Raw genomic sequence first — 24780 nt, forward strand, 5'->3', positions numbered from 1 at the left:
CGCCCGGCCTACGCGCCTTTGCGAACAGATTTCAGCAGGTCACTGGAGAAAATGATTTTTTACCGGTACAGTGCACAAACTGGTAAAAAAAATATATATCTAGATATGCTTTTGCTTCCATGTGGAGCCACGGAGTTTGTGCTTCTGCTGTACGTACGTAGCCAACCGTGCTAATGAGAGGTGCTGGGGGGTGTGGGGTGGGACGGCAAACGAAACGCAACAAGAAGCGAGCGGTTCTCAAGAAATGAGTTGTCAAGTGCCGGTGCTGGGACCGTGCTGGGACGAGCGCCCAGCGTTTCCGCAACGTTTGTACGACACCGTGACGTCGTTCGTTACCGGGCACCGTCGTTCCCGCAGCCCGTGCCACGTTGCGTTATTCTGCGTCGTACGCATCCGGATGAACGATGTTGTTGTTGTTTTCAAGACGACCCAAAAGTTGGGGTGACGCGTCTTGCTTTTCCGGCGGCAGCTTTGAATCTGGAGAATACGGAACACTCGGGCGAGCATTCTTATGCACACGCCACACAAATATACACGGGCAGTGATTCCCTCTTGGCCGTGAAGGACTGTTCTCACACACACACACACATGCGTGCACAGCATAGCTGCACGCGGCATAGATACTCGTGGCGTAGATACATGCAGCACACATACATGCAACACACATACATGCAGCATAGATATACACACACATATACGCCAGCACATGCTTGAGCAAACTGGTCCAATGATGCCTGTTCTTGTGAAAATGTTTATTTTGTCAACTGCTGAAATAAACACCGCTTCATTATTTGAATTTATAACCCAAGGCAAAAACGGAATATAAATGGAAAAATTTCATGCATGTTTTCTCTGTAAAATAAAGTACTTTTAAAATATATGAACAAAGTTTAATGGCTATAAAATGCTCTAAATGTTGTGTTCTGGTTAACTGACCACAATGATTAATTATATGTTAAGGAATGCGTATTCACAGAAATATCTGAATTTATTGTTGTATCAGCTTTCTTACGATGGCTTTATAATTAAACGACTGTTTTTACAAACGTGACCATAAGCAGTGAGTCACTTCACCCTTCGCCATTCCGATGACGTTACATTTACGTAATTGGTTTTTCTTCCGATAATTTTTTTTCCGGAATCGGAAGTTAAAGGCCAAGCGGTCGAGGGCGCGTCTGGCACAGTCTGGCGCCAACTATCATAGAGTGTGCGGTCGTGTCGCCACAGTTCTCTGCAGTGAGCGACAATGGCTTCAAATGCAGCGGCGCTACGACGCCTCTCTAAATAAAATTAGCGCTGAACCGCTCGCGCGTTTCCAGATTCAGCGGTGAACGGGACGACCCACCCTGCGATTTCCATACGTCTCGGAACGGGAACGGGTTAATAATCCTGAGCCTCGTCATTGACCGTAGTCCTCCCCGATTAATGTTCATAGAGGTGCACGATATCGAAATAATGAAGTTGCATTTCCACTCCTTCGTCGTCATCGTCGGCCATTTTCAGTCCACTGCTAAATTAAGCCCCCCCCCGCCCATACCCATCGTGTCATGATGAAAGTAATTCACCCAAGCACCTGCGCGAGAGGACACATTTCTTCGCTCCGTCACTTCTCGGGGAAACGTTCCATCGCCGAAGCCGCGGCAACCCATTTATATTGGGAGTTAACTCTGCAACGTGTGCATGCGAGGCCCTGACGTCATTAGATCCAGCCAGCTGGTGCTTGTGGCGCAGGCCTCAATCGGAATTGGCAGCCCGTGAGTTCACGTCCCTGCCTGGGGTAAACTTACTTACGGGGGGGGGCGGGGGAGGAATATAACATGAGCACTGCTTTCTTTGAAGTCGATTCTGGTAGTCCTGTGGGGAGACTGAGTCCTGCCATATGAATGTGTTATATTTCACCAGTGGGTCAGGGTCCTCAACTGAGATGATCTCGGAAAACTTTGACTTTGGATATAATAATGGTAATAGTCATTCGCAATTGTTTTCAATACGTTGCTGTATGAGAGGAATCCCCACACCGCATCGGTCATGGGGGCCATTTGACCATACTTCACCAGGCTGGTCAGTGCGGGATGGCAACAGCGGGTGCAGGGCCAGTTCACTCGTCATTGACGTTAGTTGTGGTCGGGAATCGAACTCGGGTTGCTGCCTTCGTATCGTGCGGTACTAACCACTGCGCCACCGGTCTGCCCCCCCATAACTGTACTTGTACGTGAAGGTAGCTCAGTAGACGTGGGTTCACAGTCAGAGTTTGGGATGCCACGGTGGCTAGGAGATGTTAACTCCCTCGTCTGGTTTTGCAGGAGGTCGTGGGCTCAATCCTGACCCTGACGCCTGCCGTATATTTGGAATTTGCATGTCACTCTCCCCGTGGTCGCGTGGATTTTTTCTCCCGGCCCTCCGGGTTTTCCCCTCTGCGTGCATAGGAGCACACGTTTCGAGTGTTGGGCTGCGATACATTTCTACGCGATGAGCCGACTTTTCTTGTCGAGGCACCATTTGTGACAGCCAGGTCGCGTCTGAAAAAAAGAGCCATGCATCTCGGTGGGCCTTGCTTGGTATTAATATCAAAACAAGTTTAGTTTAGATTCCCACAGGCCGCCCGAGATAATTTCCAAAATTGCGCCACCGTCTCTCGGTGTGAAATGGAAGGAGAGAGAGGGGGGGGGTTGGGGGGGTTTGGGGGGGGCACCTCTGGCTTTGGTTGCAAGGGACTGCCGGCAACGACATCGCGTTGCCGGTGTTTGGATGTTCGTCCAAACGGCCGCCGCCGCAAACGCTCGTCTCGATGGCCGCTGTGCGGTGGGGACACCACTTTTTTGTTGTATTTCAAGGAGGCCCCCCCCCCCCCATCCCTGTGCTTTATTGAATATGATTTTAATGAGAGAAAGTTAGCGTCGCAAAAACGATGAAATGGCCACTTTTTTGTTTGTTGTTAAATAAATAAAATATTCTGAAACAAAAAATGCGTCTGAAGATGATGAGCACGGTGAATGCTTGTGCCTGCAAATATCTCGGTTTGCGTTGGAAGGCCGAGGCAGGATTCACAGTTAAGGCAAAGATCGTTTTCGTCAACGGCAGCGAAACTTATCTATTATTTTTTTTTCTTCTCCCCGCGTTCCTTTCTTCTTTTCATCTTTTTTTCAGTCGTTTTTTTCCCCTGCTTGCAGGCTCGGCTGTTTGAAGTCTGTGAACCGGTCTCGGCATTTAAAAAAAGAAAAAGAATTGTAAATAAATAAATAAGCAAACATTACAACCACCACCCCCAGTGCAGCTTTGAAATGTTGATAGAAAAAAAAAAATCCTTTTTTGTTTTGATTTAATTTTTGAGGTTTGCGCAAGAGTCTCTATTGTTGTCGTTTGAAGCGCGACACTTTTCTGAGAGCTTTTCATGGTTTTGTTTTGCCTTGGTTGAGCCAATTTCCATCTCAACTTTGGAATTGAGTGCACTTCCATTGTGGTGCGTGCGTGCGTCGCGTGTGTGTGTACCTGTAAAATGTGACGGTGTTGCGCTTCAAGCACCTTGTGTTAGATCATGTGACGTAATGGCTCAATGAGTTAATTACTATAAATAAATTTCTCTCTTCTGCCTGTCAATTCCTGCTGCTTTGCGACCACTCGCTCATTCCATTTCCAGAGACCTCTCTGCAGGGAATTATCAACGTAACAAAGACGGGCCTGTTGTAAGAGTGAACATTACAGAATATTTATTTATACTGCAGGAATCCGATGAGCTATGAAGCTGTTTTTCACAGATGTCCACAGCATCGCATTTTGAGTAAATAATCGAGTCTGTACGGGTCTCATAGCCAAAGTCTTACCCCCCGGTATTATGATATGAACAATAACTTTCCCAGAAAGGTGAAGCCAATTTTTTTTTTTACTTTTAGCGGGGTCCTGCTTTTCCTGTGTGTGCCCTTTAACTTTGCCATGTTTTTTTTACAAATGAGAGACAAAGGGGGACCCAAGTAGAAGCTGACATCTTGTACAACTGTTGCCATTTATCTTCTTGGTTCTTTCGGTGAAGTCACGTAGAAGGGAAATAATAAAATAATAACAATAATACATTATAACTTATTATTTCCCTTCTACGTGACTTCACCGAAAGAACCAAGAAGATGAATCCCTGCAGTCACGAAAGCTTTAAATCGAAAGAAAATGTTGCCATGTAGTTCGCGATAACCCAGCCTCCCCATGACGGGGACGATCTAGGGGATTATTACTTAGTTTTTTTGTTGTTGTATCAATTAATATTCAAATGACGTTCATTGATTGGCCGATCGAACTCGTTTTTGTGTCATAACGCTGAGATTGTTGCAGAGGTTCGCGGATCGTATTTGGCAGGTCTCCCTGGTTAATACTGCGAGTGTATTAACCGTGTAATAGGCGCTGCACAGTGGACGTTTAGTATCCCCCTGATGTCATCCGCGAGGAGCAGGGTTATGGTCTAAATTTGCCAACTTCAAAAAGTTACCCTCAAGTTACTCAATCGGGAAAGGCATAGCGGTCTTCGCCCCCCCCCCCCCCCCCCTTACTTTGTATGCCTGGCGCTGCGTCGCCAAGGGCTGTCCTACACAGGGACAGCTGCCACTGGGCGCGCTTCGCAATGTTTGAGATGAGACGCGGTGCAAGGCGTTTTGAGTTTGCCGAGGCAATCGAAGCAAGCGTCGCATAAATGCAGAGGTTGTATGCGTGTACGTTGCACTTTTTTGCGCACCGTACGTTGCCAACCATGCTGATCAGAGGTGCGGGAGAAGGACGACAAACTAGAGACAAGAAGCTATTCTAAAGAAATGAGTCTTAAATCTAAATGAGTTTTCATTCCATTGTTACGCGTTAGCTTGTTGTGCTGCTGCTGCCTGCCGTGTGTGTCCCACGCCTCCTAAGCGTTTGCGTCTCTCGTTTGTGCTTCCCGACCCCCCCGACCCCTCGCTGAGCAGGTCTACGCGCCGTCGCCATCGCAAGACGACTACAACCGCGAGTCCCCGGGCTTCCCCCCGGCCAAGCCGGCCTCGAGCATGTTCTCTGGGACGTACTTCATGCAAGGTGGGCGCGAGGGCCTCTCGCGAGGGCCTTTGGCGAGGGCCTTTGGCGAGGGCCTTTGGCGAGGGCCTTTGGCGAGGGCCTTTCGGGAGGGCCTCCCGTGAGGGCCTCTCATGTGGGCACCACAGAGGCTGTGTTGTTGGGCGGTGGGATGCAGCGTGGGTACTCCTGTCTTTACCGAGAAAATTTGTCCAGCGTGGAAGAGTAGACCAAATACCCACTTATTTCACACTGTACGTAGCCAACCATGCTAATCGAAGGTTACAAGGGGAAGGCCACCAAACGAAAACACCAAAAATGGGTTCTAAAGAAATTTTTTTTGCAATTTCGATTTCAAAGCACATAGCTCAAGAGAGAGACCCCCTCTATTTACTCGAGGGCCTCTCTTGAGCTCCCCTCTGTAGCGGAGGCCATTTCTGCCGGCACCATCAGCGAGCGCGTGCGGGGAAACCCATCGCAGGACCGCGCTTTTTTAACCATTCACCCTCGCAGGAGTCGAACCTTCAACTTCCGCACACACGACGGCCTCGGTGGTGAGCGTGGTGCAGGCCCCCTCCCTGGGCGGGGCGGGGGAGGTTTTCTTTGTCACGGACAGAAACAGGGATATCCAATTGCAGTCGGTTCGACTTGAAATGTTGGCTGGGTTTAGGATAAAATAAAAACAATTCTAAGAGTTAGCCGCTTACAAATCTATCCCCCCTTTCTCTCCGCCCCGTCCAAAAAAAAATCACACCGGCTGTGGATCGTTGCATTTGTGAATTGCGTGACGTATGTTGTTGCTTATAACAAGTGGAGGAAGAAGGGGGGGGGGGGGGCTTCAAGGAAATAAGCAAAAAAGCAACGGTGTTAGTAAATTCTCCAGCTGCATGTGGTTACGTAATCGCCCGCGCGGCCCCGTTCGTTCTCCACCAGTCCGCTTGCACTTTGTTTTGCCTTTTAACCGCTTGATGAGAGTGCCCCATTGCTTAATGAGAGGGCCCATTGCGGCTGCGACAATGACGTTCCGTTTTACAAGCAAGGCTGCATTTTAAACATAGAGGTGATTACCGAAAATAATTGGTGAGCAGCGTGTGAGTGTGTGTGCAAGAGAGAAAAAAAATGGTTGTAGAAAGCACTCAGCCGAAAAAAATGTGCCCCAAATGCAATCGCAATGGATGGGGGGGGGGGGGGGGGTAATGGCTGACGATGATGAAGATAAGAATCGCTGTGAAATGTCCGCTTCCCCGATTCGTTTTGAATGTCGTTCCCGGAAGTCGGCTTTTGTCTTCAAAATATGCCCAGAATTTGTTTCCTTAACCTTATTTCAGGCAGCGCACAAAAAAGAAGGGAAAGAAGCCGGTTTATTTGTCTTTGAAGTGAAAATAAACCCCGCGCGTAGGCCCCCCTTTACACGGACGGCCAAAGGGAAGTCTGGAATGTCACAAATCGTGCGAAACGCTCCGGGGTTGGACTGAAGCGTGTGGACAGGGCGCAGGGACGTACGCGCGTCTCGAACAAAAGTCTCAAAGTGTGCCGAGTGTGAAACGCACGGCGCTGTGGTGCGTTTCGTTTGTTTTTACAAAAATACGATTCAGCAAACTGAGACACCCCCACCACCCCCTGCCTCCTTTGTGGATTTTAAAATCGCAGACAACCTCACCTAAGTCAGTACCTGGGGCGGTGTGTAAACATCGCCACTGGGGAGACGAAGGCGTCCCGGTGTGGTGTTGGCCACCCACCCCCTCGTGTGCAGTGCCGGCCTTCATAGGTGCTCGCTAACAGCACTTTCCCCAACAGTCTGTTAAGGCTATTCGGGGGACCTTTGTCTGTGCGTTTACGCGTGTAATTTATGCGCGTGTGTTCGTGTGCAGTAGCACGGTCTTGTTTGTCTGCTCATCCGTTGTCTGCCCGCGCCCGCGTGTCTCTTCCCGCTTTGCCCGATGGCGGATACAGATGGGCCTCACGTTCCTAACGAACTGTGGCCCCCCACAAACGGGATGAACCATTCTGGCTATGGAGGGGTCCTGGGGGGCCCCCCGGCGCACGTGGCGCAGTCAGCGGGGGGATACGGCCCGGGGATGCACCCCCACGAGCGGCTGGTGAGTGACCCCGCCTGCTTCTCCCCTCACACCTGGTGTCGTCTATGCATGCGTGCGTGCGTGCGTGCGCGCGCGCGTGCGTTGTTGTTGTTGTTGTTCAGTCGGTCAACTCATGGCACCTGGGTCTGTGCTGTGACTTCCTGCCAGCGGGCGTTTCGACAGCCTCACGTGCACGTAGCCTGGCGCAAGCGCCGTGGTGACGTCACCGCCACGTAGTGGCGACTGGCGGTTGTTGTTGTGTTGCGTTTGCGCGTCTTTCCAGCGTGTGCCCTGCTTGTGTGCCCTGCTTGCGTTGTATGTGCTGAGCGGGGGAGCGGGAGCGGTAGTGTAGCGGTTAGCGCTACGCTATGAACCCGGCAATCCGAGTTCGATTCCCACTCACTGCCACCAACACCGGTGACGATTATCTGAACCGGTCATGGGCCTCCCCCAAGGTCGACTCAGCCTCAAATGAGTACCCGGTGTGGTGTGTAAACATCGCCAGTAAGGAAAAAAAGGCGGTCTGGCATGGTGCTGGCCACCCACCCCCTTGTGTACCGTGCCGACCTTTTTTTCTGATGTGTTCCGTCTGTCACGGAAACGGTGTGTTTTTATTTATGAAACCCGACTTAAGCTCACAGTGTACTTCAAAGTAGACTGAACTGAATTGAACTTTGGTGCTCACAAACAGCACTTGCCCCGACAGTCGGTTAAGGCTATTTGTGGGATCGTTGTCGTTGTGTGTGTGTGTGTCGTGCATCTTCCCAGCATGTGTCCTGCTTGCGTTGTGTGTGCTGAGTCCGTTGCGTCCCCCCCCCTCCCCCGTTTGCGCACGCCTTGGCAACTAACTGTGAGTCGTCCGCGTCTTTCGTTTGCGTCTCCTGCGTGTAGTGTGCGTCCCACATGTGCCCCATCTATCACGCGTGCGTCTTGTGTTGCTCCGCGTCATAACGTGCATGTGTGTGTCTGAGTTGTCTATCGTTCGTCGCGCTCGTTTTCCGTGTCTGGCTAGCGTCGCGTCGCGTCCTGTGTGCCTCCCGTGCGCCCCTAACCGCGTGCGACCCTGCGCCCCGCCCGCTTTCTCAGTCGCAGGGATACCCGGGACGCTCGGTGTCTCCGGTCGACATGAACCCCACCCTGCCCCCCATGAGCAGCTTTCACAGGGGTGCGGGCGGCGGCGGTGGCGGCGGTGGCGGCGGCGGCCCCTCCATGCAGCAGGGCGGCCCCCCGTCCTCGTACGGCCCCGGCTCGGCACGCACCCCCCCAATCAACGGCTCCGACGCCATCATGGGTAAGCGCGTGACCAGGCGGGTACGTTGGCGGTCCCCCCCCCACCCCGCACGCCGTCTCGGCGTGTACGCCGCGTTCGCACCACCGCGGCGAAGGGCGCCGGTTAGGGTCACGAATCGACGAATCGGGCACCGTACCGAGCGGCTCGCGTTCGTGAGCAGCCCCCGCTCCTCTCGTCTCCTGTCTCTCTCTCTCTCTTTCGCCCCGGGCTCCCCTCGGGCAGCGGCCGTGACCTCATGGGGTCAACGCGCAGGAAACGGCACTCGTAGTCAGGTGCCCCCGTCAGGCACTAATTTCATGCCGAGCTGACCTAGCAGAGGCCCGGGATTCAGAGTGCGGCTCCCCCGCCGCTCCTCGCCAACCGCGGTCGGGTCCGCGCGAGCGAGCACTCGCTGGCAACAAAGGGACCCAGTTCTACCAGACCTTCTCAATTACCCGCGGTTTTTTTTCTTCCTGGATTTATAAACAAGTTGGACCGTGGCCAGCAAGTATCACCAGAAGAAAGCAATAAAGAAATTGAGGGAAAGAATCAAAACGTTGTTGAGGTTTAGTTCAAGGATGATATTGAGCAGACGGTTTTAATCTGAGCGAGGCATAGGGAAGTGGTAAGGCCTGTCAATAGGCGTCCGCTGCTTCGTGCGCAAATACAACCCTGACAGGCCAGTGCAAGAAGTGAAACGCCCAATAGTTCAATACAACCCGAAATGCACGGAAAATATCTCGCCGCCGTTACGTTTGTTCTGCCGTGTTGCTCTCGGATGGCCCCACGGGGCTCCCGCTGGCACCTCCCAGCAGGCACGTGCCGAGAGCTCGCCCGTCGTATCTTCTGCAGCGGACAAAGCGGCGTAGGCCATGACGGGCCAATCCTTGCGCGCTTCGAACCGGGTGTGGCTCGTGTGGCCGTGCACTCGATCCATGGGCCCCGCCCCCCCCCCACTATCCCGAGGGTCTTGGGATCCGGCCGAGTACTCGTTGTAGCGTCCTCGTCGGAACCCGAGGAGGGGGTCGCCCTCGCAACGGAAGCGATGTTGATCCGCGCGTCTCAAAGCGTTAATTTAATCTCCTGGTTCAACGAAGGGTACGACAAGCACGCTCGTGGTTCAACTTCACCTCTTCCCGTTCCTAGACGACTGCAAGTGGCCGCAGGGTGGGTGTCCCGTTCACCGCTAAGCCTTGGAACGCGCAAGCGGTTCGGTGTTAATTTTATTTAGAGAGGCGTAGCGCCGTTGTTTTTTAAAGACATCGTACTCGCCGAAGAGAACCTTAGCGACACGACCACGCTCTACGATAGCCGGCGCCAAACTCGAGGAAGGGCCCCCCCTCCCCTTCTCCTCCCCCGCACTGCCGCGAGATGTCGCAGCAGGTAATCCCGTGAGCGCAGAGACGCGCTCGCCTCTGGGAATGAAGTTTTGACGGTGGTGGACGGGAGTCGAACGGAAGAAGAACAAAAGAAGGTCGTCCTGTTCTTGTTCTTTTCTCGAAACCTGGATGGCGCGAACGAAGATCGCTTACAATGTCCTTCGACTGCGCTTCAGTCAACACAAAGCCTGCCGCCCACGAGTCTTCTAATCGTCGCAAGTTTGCATTCTGAAACGTCGGTACCCGTAGCACACTTTTGGCAGTTCCATAATAATGAATTAATCAACTCGACCACGGAAACGATGAAGTCATGCAGCCATCATGCAGCCAATTGCTCCGGAAAACGTTTTACAATGCACTAATTTATTGGGTAATAGCTGTGCTTGTTACTTTCATTATTGTGAACTTTTAACGACTGTTATTTCATAAATATTTTGTCAGGAAATGAAATATTTTAGGAAAACCAAACAAGCAGCGACAATCACGAACCGACAAAATCGCTCGCGTTAATGCCGGTCCTCCACCCCCTTCACTGACCTGCACTGACCAGCGTGGTGAAGTATGGATAAACAGACCATTGCGGTCGACACGGCATGAAGGAGACCCGTCATCCAGCAGCGGATTGCGAAAAAGGCTGAAATGATTCCATTTGTTAATCAGAACTCTTGCGACCAAGTATCGGCCTGCACCTTTTGCGTGGGGGAAATTGGCCCCGGGCTGTGCGATTTTCCTGCAGGCGATCGTCCCCTAATGGTGTCAGCGGTGCTCTTTGCAACGCAAGGTTGAAGCGCTTCCCTCGGCAGCAGCGGCCCTCGCTCGCGAAGTGAGGGGGGCGGGGGGGGCCCTGTGTGAGCGTGTACAGGGGAGAGTCGCGTTGGACGCGCACTCTGCTCATGCCCCCGTGTGCGGTTGAAGCGACTGAAGTCCGGTGGGAATGGGCAGAACGCGTCACGTCGAACAACCGACGACAGACGGGGGACAAAAAACTCCCGAGCGGAGGCCGAGAGAAGGGAAGCAGAGGAAGCCGGCCGGAGAGGTGGCAGCTGCGGGACGAATTCATAGTTCGGAGGTCAACCGAGGAAAGGAAGGAGTGATAGAAAATGGGGGGGGAGGCCATTCGCTCAGCAGTAGGAAGTTACAGGCTGACAACAATGTGTGTGTGCGCTTGTGTGGGGAGCGGTTGCGTAACGCTGTGAACCCGGCAACCCGAGTTCAATTTCCACTCACGGCCAACACCGGTGACGAGTAACTGAACCGGTTCTGGGCCTCTCCTAGGTCTACTCAGCCTCAAATGAGTACCTGGTGCGGTGTGTAAACATCGCCACTGGGGAGACAAAAGGCGACCGGGCGTAGTGATGGCCACCCACCCCCTCGTGTGCCGTGCCGGCCTTGATAGGTGCTCGCTAACAGCACTTGCCCCAACAGTCTGGTAACGCTATACGGGGGATCCTTGTCTTTGTGTGCGTGCGTGTGCGTAGGTAACAGGCCGGGTGGGGCGAGCGGAAGCTCACAGACTGGCGACGCTCTGGGAAAAGCTCTGGCGTCGGTGAGTTTGCGCACGCACACACACGCACACACGCACACAGGCACATCCGCACGCACACACCCACACAAGCAGCGCCGAGTGGGCCCGGCATTCCTCGCAGAGCTCCCACAATGTGTTCCCCATGTATGACCACCTACGCATACAATTAACATTAAAGTAAGTGGGTAACGGGATTTGTTGAAAGGGCTGGAAGGAAATAACTTTTGGCTTCACGGGCTGATGGGCGCTTCTGATTATAACGTTTCTCGGTATCGTTTTGTTGCGAGCAGAAAGCGTTGTGCTTTGACTTCACTCGATGAAGTCGATTTGGCACGGCGTGGTATCGCTAAGCAAATCGTCCAACTCAGCTGTAATCTGCTTATTTAAATCCAAACTTGTCGCGACCAAACAGCTTCTAATAATCCTGCTTTCATTTCGGCGAGGGGAATTAATGTTACTTTTACCATTACGGGCGTAAGGATGGTGCGGTGGCAACATTTCCTGGGTTCGACACCCAACTGGTGGGGGTGCCTTTCCGCGTGGAGTTTGTACGTTCTCCACCCTGTTCTGCATGGGTTTCCTCCGGGTTCGTCGTTTTCCTCCCATCGCTGTTACAAAAAAAAACATACGTACAATGGTACTGCTAGCGGCCAAACATCCCGATGCTGAAAATTTGCTTGCAAATGACTCAATTGGGATCGCATGCGGCAAGCAGCAGTGTTGCCTGCTGTGAAAACTTGGCCGGGCCCTCCTGAAAGAGCCTTGAAACCCGGTGAGGCTTCCTGGGTAAACAAGTCGTAGTAGTAATAATAAAACAATAAGAATTGTTAAGAAAAGCCTCACTCATTCTCAAGACTGTAACTCATTCATAAAGGAGCCTGCTTGGCGAATATTATTTTTTATTATTTTATTATTTCCCTTATACGTGACTTTACCGAAAGAACCAAGAAGATGAATCCCTGCAGTCACGAAAGCTTTAAATCAAATATTTGTAGTTTAGTATTTTGCTTTTCCCCACAGGGGGATGCTTATTTATTATATATATTTTTTGTGGACAGATATATTAAAACAAAGATTATGTTCCCAATTCGTTTTTTTTATTACTCTGAGTTATAAAAAAAAAAACAATCGGGCCTAGAAATTTCGGATGATCCTAAAACATTTTTCTTTCTTATTGTTCCTAAAATATGTCGTCATCACAGGAAGTGATGTCATTTACATGTCCTCATAGGAAATGATGGCACCTTTGCGTGGCATCGCTTCCGTGTTTGTCCCGGCACGAGTGCGGTGGTCAAGTTGACACCATTTTGACGACGTGTGACGCCATTTTTCTCAATTTAAAATATTAATGTTTTCGTTACAATTATTATTTACGTAAAACAATGTGAATCAGCTACTTACATTCAAAGGTTGTTAAACCGATTCATGTTATTCAGGTTTAACAGCAGTGACCGCCGATAGATAATAATATAATCATTATATTGGTCAATTTTATAATTCATCCAAATTGCATCCAAAAAAAGCCCGTAGAATTTATAACGCACGGATTTCCGCGTGGGAAACCACAAGGCAAGCGAGAAGGCAGCCAGACCCTGTGACAACAATTGCCCAAGTTCTGTGCTCCTATATGTTTGGCCAACTGATCCAGGCTGGATGACGCTCGCCTGTAAGGCAGAGCTCTGGAGCCAGTGTCGGTCGATCAAACCCATTTCGCCCTGCGCCGTGAAAGCTCCCCCAACGTACGAGCACGGCTGCTGCGGCGGCATGCATGTACGTACGTCGAACTGCTTTCGCGTACCGTACGTAGCCAACCGTGCTAATCGGAGGTGCGACATCAGTGCGGAAGGCGAGCGTGGGGGCGCGTGGTGCACACGCGGCGCAGCTATGCGGGTCCCGTCCTGGTGTCCGCTCGGGGTTTTCTGCGCCACTCTTTTCTCCCACACGTAAAAAGGCTCGCTAAAGAGCGAAAATGACCGAGCATCGTAATGTGTAGGACCCTTGCGAAATGGGTCACTTGAGACCTTAGGAGATGATATATGGCTTTGTTATTGTTATCGCTACCGCAGGGGATGGAACAACAACAGCAAGTGGCAGGAAAGGATGTATATTCTTAGGTTTTTTCGGTAAAGTCACGTAGGTAAAAAATAAAAATAAAAATTTATAAAAGTAAAATAAAAATCACGACGTTTCGGAGGCAACACAAGCTTCCGTCTTCAGGTGGAACCGTCACAGCACGATTGCTGTATCTTACTTGTATCTTACTTGATACAGCATTCGTGCTGTGATGGTTCCACCTGAAGACGGAAGCTTGTGTTGCCTCCGAAACGTCGTGATTTTTATTTTACTTTTATAAATTTACATTTTTTACCTACGTGACTTTACCGAAAAAAACTAAGAATATGAATCCTTGCAGTTACGAAAGCTTCAAATCTAGAAGGAAAGGATGTATTGCGCAGAAGAGGGGCACGCTAGCTGGTGATGAAGTGTTTAAGTTTGGACCGTCGTGGGTGACAGATCTCAAGCCCCCAAAAAGGCTGCGGCCTCTGGCATCAGTTTTGGAAAAAAAAATTAGTTGAGCAGTCGATTGCCAACGTCTGATGACATTCACGTTTTTGATAATAGCCGTGTCCATCCTTTTCACCAGTGATTAACTCTGTCGCCTCGTTCATTGGACACGTTATTAATTTGTGTTGGTTTTTTTACGCTAATGGTGTTTGTGCAGCAGCGGCGGTGGATTCAGGGGCGCCCATTGCTTTGTAAAAGACTCGCTTTTTCCAAGCTTCCCTTTCTTCAAATTCTTCTAAACGGTGAAACCGTGTTATGAGCACCATTATTGCCGCTCAGATGGAACACACGGCTCGCTTTAGAGTTTCTTTTAAGAGCAAAAGACCTACCCCCCCCCCCCCCCACACATTAAATTGAACTTGAGCCAAGATTTTCCCTCTTTGGCCAGGCTTCGTAATTGATGAGCCTGTCTGAAAAAGAAAAAACGGGAGGGAAGAAACATCTGGTGCAATTCAGCAGCCGCGCTGAGCGCCAACTCAAACCAGTTTTAAGACACCGTGATTGATACCGGCTGCGGCGCTTTCATATACACGGCTCTATGCAGTACAGTGTACGCATTTGTATTTTGTGAGCCAGTGGGGTTGTGTGTACGCGTGTGTGTGTGTCAGTTGGTGCTCGTGTGTGTACGTGTGTGGGGGGTGTGTGTGGGGAGCGGTAGTGTCGCGGTTAGAACACCGCTCTACGAACCCGGTGAACCGAGTTTGATTCCCGCACACAGCCAACACCAGTGACGATTATCTGAATCGGTCGTGAGCCTCCCCTGGGTCGACTCGGCCTCAAATGAATGCCTGGTGCGGTGTGTAAACATCGCTTTTGTCGAGTGTGCTGCTGGCCACCCGCCCCCTCGTGTGCCGTGCTGGCCTTCATAGATGCCATTCGCTAACAGCGCTTGCCCCAGCAATCTGTTAAGGCCGTGGAAAGCGTCAGTGGCAAGCGAACTATGGAATTGTTCCTGAGCCTCTCCTTAGTTTACTCAGCCTCAAACAACTACCTGGTGCAGTCTGTAAACATCAGCAACGGGGAGGCTAAGGTGGTCCGGTGTAGTGCAGGCTACATCACCCCCTTGTGTACCATTCTAACCGTAATAGGTGCTCGCTAACACCTTAATGTGCCTGCACGTCGAGCTGCGGTTCGCTTGCTGCGGAGAGCAGCGAAACTGGTGAGCGTGGCAGCGCGCTGCGATGCCGCTGGCGCTGCGTGAGACTCTGGTCTGCGCTCGGCGTCGGTGGAAATCGACGTTCGAACTCGGCCTGGGTCTCTCCTGTCGACCTGGCTGAACACGAGGGGCTCCCATGCTTTCCCGTCTCTGCTAGGGAGGCGAAGGCACGCGCGTGCGCGCTCGCTCATACGCGTGCACCAGCGGTTGTGGTAGATCTGCCAGCCTTGCTTGATAAATAAATCAATAGCCCGCACGGTCGCGTGTGGCATCAGAAGGCATTTATCCAGTGTGGTTTGACAAAGGGCGGCTAAAAAAAATATATCATCGTCGTCGTCGTGTGCATGTATGGACATGTCTGCGGAATTCACTGACTTATGTAAGAGTGTACATTCATATTTCTGACATCTTAAAAAAACTACAACCCCAAAAGAATGCATAGTTACACATGAGCAGTTGTACATCAGTTGTTGTTGTGGAAAGTAGATAAGTAAATAAAAACGTGGGTGGTTGGGTGGGCAACGTTCTGTGGATACCGTTCGTTGACAGTTCCTTGCGTGTGTGTGTGCGTGCGTGTGTGTGCGCTTGTGTTTGTGTGTGCGTGTGTGTGTGCGTGTGTCCCCCGACCCACTCTCTCTTCTCTGCCATCGCAGATTTATTCTCCCGACCACACGAACAGCAGCTTCCCATCAAACCCCTCCACGCCCATCGAGTCTCCCCCTCCACTCACCGGTAAGAGAGCCCACGTGCCCACGTCTGCCCTTGTGGTGCCCATTCCACGGCGGTTGTCCTATGGGTGGACTCACCCCTGCCATTGGATTGTGGAATCCCCTCGACTGGCTGGGGGATGCATTGGTTTTATTTTGCGTAGAGCCGTGAGTTGTGTTCTGTCTCACCACTGGTTTGCTCCTTGTCTCCTGGTGGTCTCTGAAATCCAAATGAACAGGAATGCCACAAACGCAACTCAAAACATCTATGGCGGCCCTTTTTGCCGGCTTCAAGATGATGAAAAAAGAGTAGGCTTCACCCCCTTCTGGCAGGACTACAGGAGGAGGTGCTAAGGTGTTCAAACGCCAAATAGACACCCATTGCAAGGTATTAAGTCTGTTTCAAGGACAGCGCATGCATTGCTGAAGCGTAAGTGTTTGCATGTTTCACCACAAGTACGTGTGGTTAATGCCGACTGGACGCCTGGTAATAATAGGTGTCTGTTTGGTGCTTGAACATCTTAACACCTCCTGTATTGTTGCCAGAGTAAACTTCTAATATGTTCGCCACGCTCGTGCGAGCGTGGCATTCATATTGGCAGCCCTGAGACATTGACGTGGCAGGGACGATTCTGTCCCGACCCAACTCCGGACCCCCTCGATGAATGTTGTGGCGGCCTTTCCAGTTGGCGCTCCATTTCTTGTGATCTGGACAATGCAACGTGGCATTACATTGAACGTGTGTGAAAAATAGATTTGTAGCCCATCCGGATTCCTCCAGAAGGAGAAAAAATATTCCCATTATGATATTGGGCGGCTAGTGCCTTGCAGTGAGTGGGTCCTGGGTCCGATTCCTGAATGCGGTGCCTCCCTGTCTGAAGTTTCATGTTCCCCGCCCGCTGTTTTTCGCACAGTTTATCAACACGCCGCGTGACTGGTATTGGCCAAATATCCCAAATGCAAAAAATAAATAGGCCTCTAAATGACTCATTTGGGATTACACAGCAGCGGCAAGTTTAGTTTTGTCTAAACGTGACGCTCTGCGAGGCGGAAGGGTCAGGTGGGGGAAATGTCTGCCGTTGTTCCTACGCTCGTATATCTCTGCAGGAGTGGTCATGCGGGGGACTGTGGGGGTGTGTTGGCGCGCGTACGAGTTGGCACGTGCGTACGCACGCTCACGTGGGTGAGCGCAGCCTGGCCTGTCCTCAGACTCTTGTCCAAGCGCCCGTCGGAGAACAGCCCCGTCAGGCCCTTGTCAGAATCGGAATGTTTATTTGTACTGGGGGAATCCGGTGAGCTGTAAAGCTCTTTTTCGCAGATGTTCAGTAGTGGCGGGTCAGGATTTTTTCAGCATCAAACCAAACAAAGACACGATAGGAGTGCAAAGTATAGGAAAGGTAAGAAAATCGCAGAAAATAATGTTTAGCATTGTTTGTGTTGGGAAAATGAGACTGGGGCTGTGCTGGAGAGAGACGACATTGGTAGATGTTCCTATCACGGCGACATTGGGAGATGTTCCTATCACGGCGACATTGGGAGATGGTCCTATCAGAGGTGGCAGAGGAGAGCTGGGTACCGTGACTGCAGCGAGAGAGAGAGAGCATCATCGGATCCACGTCCTGCTGGCTCTAGCCCCGTGTGGTTACCACCACCCCTTTCCTCACCCCTCCCCGCCGCCACCCTCTGTTGCCGCGTTCATTCAAAATGTACGCTTCATTGAAAGGCGGGGGAAGCAGGGGGCGCGGGGGGGCGCGGGCTCATGGTTATTGGTGGATGTTGTGGGCAGGAGGAGAGCTTTGCGGGGACAACGATGACTGCCGGTCATGCTCGCGGGAAGAAGTAGTGGGTGGGGGGGGGGGGGCATTTTTTTTCTTAAACCGTAAAAACCATTGGCAGCGCTTTAAAGGAACCCACAGCTGCGTTAAGTTTGCCGTACGTGAGCGTTGCTGCGAGCGCTGATGGTCACGGCGCCGCGCGGCTCCGATGCTGCCGGGGGGTTTCGTTCCCCACCTGCGACCGCGGTTCCTCTCTCTTCTCTTTTAGTTCCCCGCTTTGCCCCCCCACCACCCTCCCCGCCCCCCCCACCACCCCCACCTCGTTCTGTTTGATAATATTTTTTTCCCCCCTTTTTTTATTGAGCTGAAAATTTAAACCAGGCCTTTAGCCCACCAGCCCCCGCCAGCCCCCACCCGCTTCATGCCTCCGTAATTCGATTAGAAATGCATACAGCTCTGAGCCGCGCTGCTTGGAGCCACGTTTGTGCGTTTGAAAACCTATGGAGATGGTCTTAATGCACCTTGCGTTCGTGGAGCCGCGTGCGCGTAACTCCACCTGGAGTTACGTGGGGATGCTTTGACAAAGGTTGCCCATTGGTCGGTGGTTAGTCGACGAATGGTATGAATGTAATGAGCACTCGACGCGGATTTTTTTCGTGAACAAGCATCCAGATCGCACGCAGGGCAGCGACGATCGCACAGAGCGGCACGCAGACGATCATTATTATTGCGCACTCATCTAGCATGGATGTATATTATTCAAATTCCACTTGCAGTTTCTAAGTGCGCAAATAGAAAGCAATGCTTTAAAATTGTTTTTTATATATACTGTACCATTTTGGCACCTAATGAATGTACTGTGAACTGGAAGCCTGCGCTTTAAGAGACCTTAAATGGCAACGTGAATGACCTCCACTGTGACCTCTACGTTCACTTGCTCTATTACCTAGCGCAATTGCGACGCGACTGCGCGGGAGGGAATTCTGGGTGTGGAGGTTGAGCGAGGCTTGGTGCATCACACAGAGATGGAACCAGTGTGCCTATGTGACTCCCACCTGCAGGACAATCAAAACTAAAAGTAAATATTTTTTTTATATTCTACCAGGTAAGGCCCACTGCGCTATCTCGCGCTTTTTCAGAAGCAACCTGGCCACAATTGATTTCTCAACGAAGTGGCTTATCACGTGGAGATTTATAGCAGCTAAACACTCGAAATGCACGTTGTTTCTAAATGTGAAAGGAAAAACCGGAGGACCCGGAGAAAAATCCACATGACCATGGTGAGAGAGACATGCAAACTCCAAATATACAGCAGGCATCAGGGTCGAGATCGACCCTGACCCTAACGGGCGAGGGAGTTAACATTTCGCCACCACGGCGGGAGTGCAGCGAGTAGGTTTATGGCCTACCCATTTATCCCACGATTATAAGAGATGTACCAAACGTCCAAAAGCTGGTCCTTGTTGAATGAAAGTTTAGAGGTTTGAACGAGACGTTTTCGAGTCAATCCAGCGCGATATATTTACAGTTATCCCACTCAAATGATCGGGAGAAATCGTAGAGAAAACAACGTTCTACTTCAAAGCCTCTAAATCTCCCACCAATCTCAAACCCATTATTAAACATCTCTAAGATATGAACCTTTCCTTCAACAATATTCAGTCACCTCCTTGAGAAGAGAGGAAGATGATCTTTAGAAATCAGCGGGGTAGCTGTAAATGTATCGCCCTGTCTGTATGCACATCTCTTCACGTGTGAAGTCAAAGCCGCGTTGTGTGTCACCGCAGTGGCCCCTGCTTCGTGGCAAAGAGCTTCATCTCAAGGACCGTCATCTCCCAACTACGAGAGCTCTCTCCACACCCTGGTGAGTCCCAGTTCGAGTACGGGGTCTGCCCCCTATGCTTGCGCCATGGCCGGTGAGACCTGTCGCGCGGTCTTGGAGAGCGCAGGGGTTCAGCGCGTGAGCGGCCGAGTTAACTTCACACGGAGCGGAGCTTGCAATCTTCACTGCCTGGCAATGTCTCCGTGGGGGGGGGGGGGGGGGGGGGATAAGGGTTATTTGATTTACAATAAAATAATAAGTAATATTTTAAAATACTTTTTTTAAAACACGCTTTAATGAAATGTACAGTCTGAGTAATGGCAGAACTCCACAACTCCAGGAAGTGGCCCCGAGGCTTGCCATAACGTAAGGGGCCGTGGTGATTTACAGTCAACGTGAGTTGAGCGTGGACAATTATACCCAAGCCAAAACATAAGATGTGAAAAAGATTGCTTTAAACATTTTTTATTTATTTTTAATGATATCATATAGTATTGTCATCAGTATGACATACGTATACCAAGTTTGCAGCCGATACGACATTGGGAAATGGGTTAAAATTGAGTTACAAGATTTGAGGATACGACAACAGACAGAGTTGAGGATACAACAGACAGAGTGAGTTAAAGAAAAGCGTGTAATAAAAAGAGACATCGTTCGCACGGGCGGGCCCCTTTTGCGTGCCCGTGTCGTCGTGCAAGTCTGAAATGTGACATTTCTTTGCGACAGTTCGTAGCGATCGTCGCTGCTCAGCCGCGGCTTCCCGTGTCTCCCTCGCTGACGTGACCGAGGCCGCCACTGGTCCCTCGGCTTTTTCACACCAAGAGCATTGACGGCCGGTGGCAGCAGTCGGCAGGAATGTGTGGCTGGTGTGGTGGCTACGGCCCACATCGAGAGAACCAGGCCAGCACTGCTCATTCGTTAGTTTGGAAATAAGTAAATAATGCGCACGATTTTAAACTTGTATGGGACATTCAGAGGTGTGCAAACTGCCGGCAAGCAGTTGGAGTTGAGCGCATTTTGCAAGCGGCAAGTTAAATCGTCCTAGCCCAGTTGATTATACTTGAAAAAGACAAAGATCCCCCGTGTAGCCTGAACAGACTGTTGGGGAAAGTGCTGCTAGCGAGCACCTATGAAGGCCGGGCACGTCACACGAGGGGGTGGGTGGCCAGCACCACGCCCGACCGCCTTTGTCTCCCCAGTGGCGATGTTTACACACCGCACTAGGTACTCATTTGAGGCTGAGTCGGCCTAGGGGAGGCCCAGGACCGGTTCCGATGATCGTCACTGGTGTTGGCCGTGAGCGGGAATCGAACTCGGGTCGCCGGGTTTGTAGGGCAGCGCAGCGCTAACAGCTACACACACAAACACAAATACGCACGTACACGCACAATGTATGCAGTAATTGTGAACGTGTACTTAAGGGAATGCACACACACACACACATGCCTGCGCTGGCACAAGTACAAACTCAGCACCTTCGTCATTAACGTTGCCTAACAAAATAACAAAATAATGTACACTGCAGCAATGGACCTCCGTTGCGTGCGGCCTGTGAAGAATGGCCCATCGCCAAGAACTTTGGGTTACGATGTAAAATTTTCTGATGCAAGGCACTGCTAGTAGGAGTGACGACAGCGATTTGTGTGCGTACGGTTGTGTGTTTAGTTATAACGCTTAATTTGACCGTCCCCGGCTCTTAAGGCCATCAACACAAACGTGCCGGACGCAGCTGAATGTCATTTGACATTCTAAACTAAGCTTGCTTTTTTATTTTACCAGGTAAGGCCCACTGAGCTATATAGCTCTTTTTTTATTCAGAAGCGACCTTGCCACAAACGATAGGTCAACGAAGTGGCTTATCACGTGGATAATATTTACAGCAGCCAAATACTCTCAACGCGTGGTGTTGATTCTAAATATGGATTGAAAAACCGGATCCACTCGACCACGGGGAGAACACGCAAACACCAAATATACAGCAGGCGTCAGGGTCGGCATCGAACCTACGACCCCCTGTATACGAGGCGAGGTAGTTAACACCTCGCCGCTGCCGTGCCCACATTCAGCCGATTGATCCCGAGCAGCAAGATCTGGTTGGCGACTCGCCGGTCAGCAGTTGGGTTTATCGAATCGTCTCACCCCGCGAAGTTTTGCCGTCGGCGATGAGGGTAGCGACGTCGCCATTATCTTCAAATGTCGCGCTGCGATTGCGTTGGTAGGCGCGATGGACGCAGGCAGCTGGCAGCTTTGCCCCCCCTCGCGTGGTCGATCGCCAGGGGGCAGAGGTCGCAACCGGGTACCCGATACCCGTACCCTACCCGATACCCGGCTACCCGTACCCGGCCAGGTACGGGTACGGGTACGGATACCCGTTTGCGACCCTGGTGCGGCTGGGTACGGGTACGGGTAGGCCGTGAGTCACTGGTGAGTAACCGTTTGTCACTCATTTCGGGAAGGGTACTGGTAGGGAATGGGTACCTGTACCCGGCCGGGTACGGGTACCTATTTGCGACCCTGGTGCGGCCGGGTACGGGTACGGGTAAGGAATCAAAATCCGTTTGCGACCTCTGCCAGGGGGCTTGACTGCTGAAGTGACCTCCGCCACTTTCGCCAGAGCTGCCTTGCGCACGCCTTGTGTGTTGCTGCACTCTTCTTCTTGTTTAAACCGGCCGCGGATCGTCGATTACAAATTCGCGAGTCGTTAGCGACAAATTGTCGCGTCTTCTCCTCGCGCTTCGTGGAGTGTGCCTGGCATGTTTGTTGAACGTGCGAGGCCTCCGATACGTTCAGATTGTCGCTGGGCATCGCATGGTTCAGTGGTAATTAATACGTTTGCAGGGACCCCATCGTGAGAGTAATGTTCAACAGCGAGCGGCGTGAGAGGCATTGGTTAGACCTCAACGCTAGGGGCTCAGTCTGCCGATGCACAAAGTCAGTATTTGCTTCTGGAAATGCTCGTCAAGCTATAACGTGTATCATTCTGAAAGCTGGCTATCTAGAATGCATTCCTTGTGACTTGCAATCATCCTGTCAGGTTCCATGCATTCGTAAAACAGACCGCTTGAGATGCAATCATTTCCTTGTTGATTGGATTTAAAAACCGTAATGGGCTCTTCGTTGCAACGGGGACTGCTGCTGTCCCTGCGCGTGTTGCATTCGCGGATTTTTCGTCTTAGTCTGCATAGGACACGTGCTTTCTGCACCCCCGTCACTTTTGCTTATCCCGCTGACACAGACGGGAAGGGACGTTTCTGCCTGCAAATGCAGAAAATGCACGCCCCAGTGTTTCAGTTTACGCTTTTGACCGCTGCACAGCCGAGCCAGCCCGGCACGGGAGGCTCCAGGTTTGTTTTTCCACCGCAGAAGCCGTGGCGTGACGCTGCGGCCTCGCGCCGTCACCGACCCGATGTCGCGCACGACGAACGCGTCGTTACCCCAGAGGCAGATTCGGACGTGTCGCATGAGACCAGCGTGTATCACGGCTAGGCTCTGCGCCGCATCGGCAAGTAGACGGTGGAAAACCACCCCTGCACCGTGAGGGTCCAGCTCTGGCTCGGCTCCGATGTGCCAGTGGAGAAAGGCGTGTTGAGTATTTGATGCTACTTCCGCACTCGTGCTATGCGGCCCGTGGCTATGAGTCACAGCAGTGAGACATCTCTGAGCGATGTTCATCGAATTTTTTGTGTAGTCTACTAAAAAAAAAAGCCTTGCTGTAATTCAAGAATATTTTTTTCGTGAAAGATTTAGTCCAAGATATTTGACGCAATTCATCTTGAGGTTTTTGCGTTTTGGAGGGAACCCACAAATGCAGAGGAATAATCTTAAAGCAATGTAGTGGATATCCTGTAAGGAACCTACTTGCTCCACTGCTCCCTACAAATAGGCATATTTCACACTTCACGGTTCCATATCCACATAAGCTCCCAACTCAACCTCAAGATCGTTGTTTGGAGTCCACCTTAAAGTGAAAGCTTCCCACTGCGTTTCAGTTGTAGCTTCTGATAAGTTTGACTGCACACGTTAGCTGTTCGTCCAGAGCAGGGACAGGTGGCACAGTGCCTAGCGCCGCACTGCGCTACGAACTCGGCGATGTCAGTTTCGCGGCTAACATCGGTGGCGAGTGATTTCTGATTCGGTCCTGGCCCCCCCCCCCTCCCGCCCCTTCACCGGCACACATCGACCAGCGTGGTAGAGCACGCTCCAAACAACACCCAGGCCTCCATCCAGCAGTGGGTGGACAAAGAGCTGAGAAGTATATTTTACGTATTCAATGAAGACAAAGAACGCTGGTGCATAAGCCAGCCTGTGTGTGTGCTTAGAGGCGCGGCACAAGCGGTAGCAGTGTGCGTGTGTCCGCGCGTACATTTGCACGTGCGTGCGTCCGTGTGTGTGTCCGCACGTATGTGTGCGTGCGTCCATGCGTGCGCGTGTCCGTGCGTGCGTGTGTCCGTGCGTGCGTGCGCACTTGCGTGCACCCTTATTGTTTTGTTCTCTCTGGATTCTCTCTGATAGAAAAATCGGATTGAGCAGCAGCTGCATGAGCACTTGCAAGATGCTATGTCTTTTCTAAAGGATGTCTGCGAGGTATTCCGCGCTTGCTCTGCCACTCATCGCGCATCTGCCCCACTCCCCCATTCCCCCCCCCCACCACCACCACCACATCCAAATCCCTCATCTCCCTGCGGCGCCGTTTCCATCAAATTGGCGAGCAAATCGGCTCTGCGGGTCGAATAACGCATGCGCGGAACATTTCATCCGCCCCTATCCAATGAATGACGGGGCGTTCGTTTTTATTGCTACTATTATTATATTTGTCATCTGCATAAGGTATTCTTGTAAATGTGGACAGGGTAAAAGTACAAAGTTTAGATTAAACGTACGCCACTGTTTATTTTTTTGACTTGATGGAAACTGCCGTGCGAGAATGTCCTCCGTGTCCTTCTGATTGGTCTCATTTGGTTTTCTCTTTCCGACTCCACGCCCTCCATTTCCTTTTGTTGTTATTGTTGTTGTTTATTTCTCGTCGCGTGGACTCTCTCCTCTGCCCCTCGCCGTCTTCCGTGCATGTCCACGCCGTTTCCTCTGTCCACGCCCGCAGTCCCCTCGGCCCTGCGCCGGGTCGCCCGTCTGTGAACGTCAACGTTTTTGTACTCTCGATGTACACACGGCATTTGTGTCTCTACTCTTCTGTTGTCATTTGCCTCGGTGTTTCCTGACAGAGTCCCTCGTAAGACGTAATCGCCATCATTTTCAAGCTTCATAATTTCTGACTATTTGGCCACTCGGTTTCAGACGCCAACATTAAGTGCTGAGCAGTGGCTACATTTGGGATCAAGTTAGACCATTCTTCTGTTGATTAACATCATTGCCCATCACATTGATGACAGGTCAAAGTCATTGATTTTACTGCGCAGTGTACACATGTTCAGCTTGCCATCTTTTTTCAGGCAGACAGAGAGAGAACAATCTCGTTTGAGT

General features: G+C 51.3%; 1 protein-coding gene across 8 annotated transcripts in view; it reads left to right on the forward strand.

The window, feature by feature from the left end:
- Positions 1 to 24780, forward strand: part of LOC133355062 (transcription factor 12-like) — a 249467-nt gene that overhangs the window by 198747 nt on the left and 25940 nt on the right. For all 8 annotated transcript variants that reach the window (XM_061572335.1, XM_061572339.1, XM_061572332.1 and 5 more), the window contains exons 9-14: positions 4941 to 5046; positions 6976 to 7121; positions 8187 to 8391; positions 11228 to 11295; positions 15649 to 15727; positions 19265 to 19341. In XM_061572335.1, coding sequence (XP_061428319.1) covers positions 4941 to 5046; positions 6976 to 7121; positions 8187 to 8391; positions 11228 to 11295; positions 15649 to 15727; positions 19265 to 19341 — 681 coding nt within the window. The remainder of the gene's footprint in view (positions 1 to 4940; positions 5047 to 6975; positions 7122 to 8186; positions 8392 to 11227; positions 11296 to 15648; positions 15728 to 19264; positions 19342 to 24780) is intronic.

The sequence above is a fragment of the Lethenteron reissneri genome, chromosome 50 (assembly GCF_015708825.2).
Source record: "Lethenteron reissneri isolate LAM-NWPU_2019-01 chromosome 50, ASM1570882v1, whole genome shotgun sequence".
NCBI lineage: Eukaryota > Metazoa > Chordata > Hyperoartia > Petromyzontiformes > Petromyzontidae > Lethenteron > Lethenteron reissneri.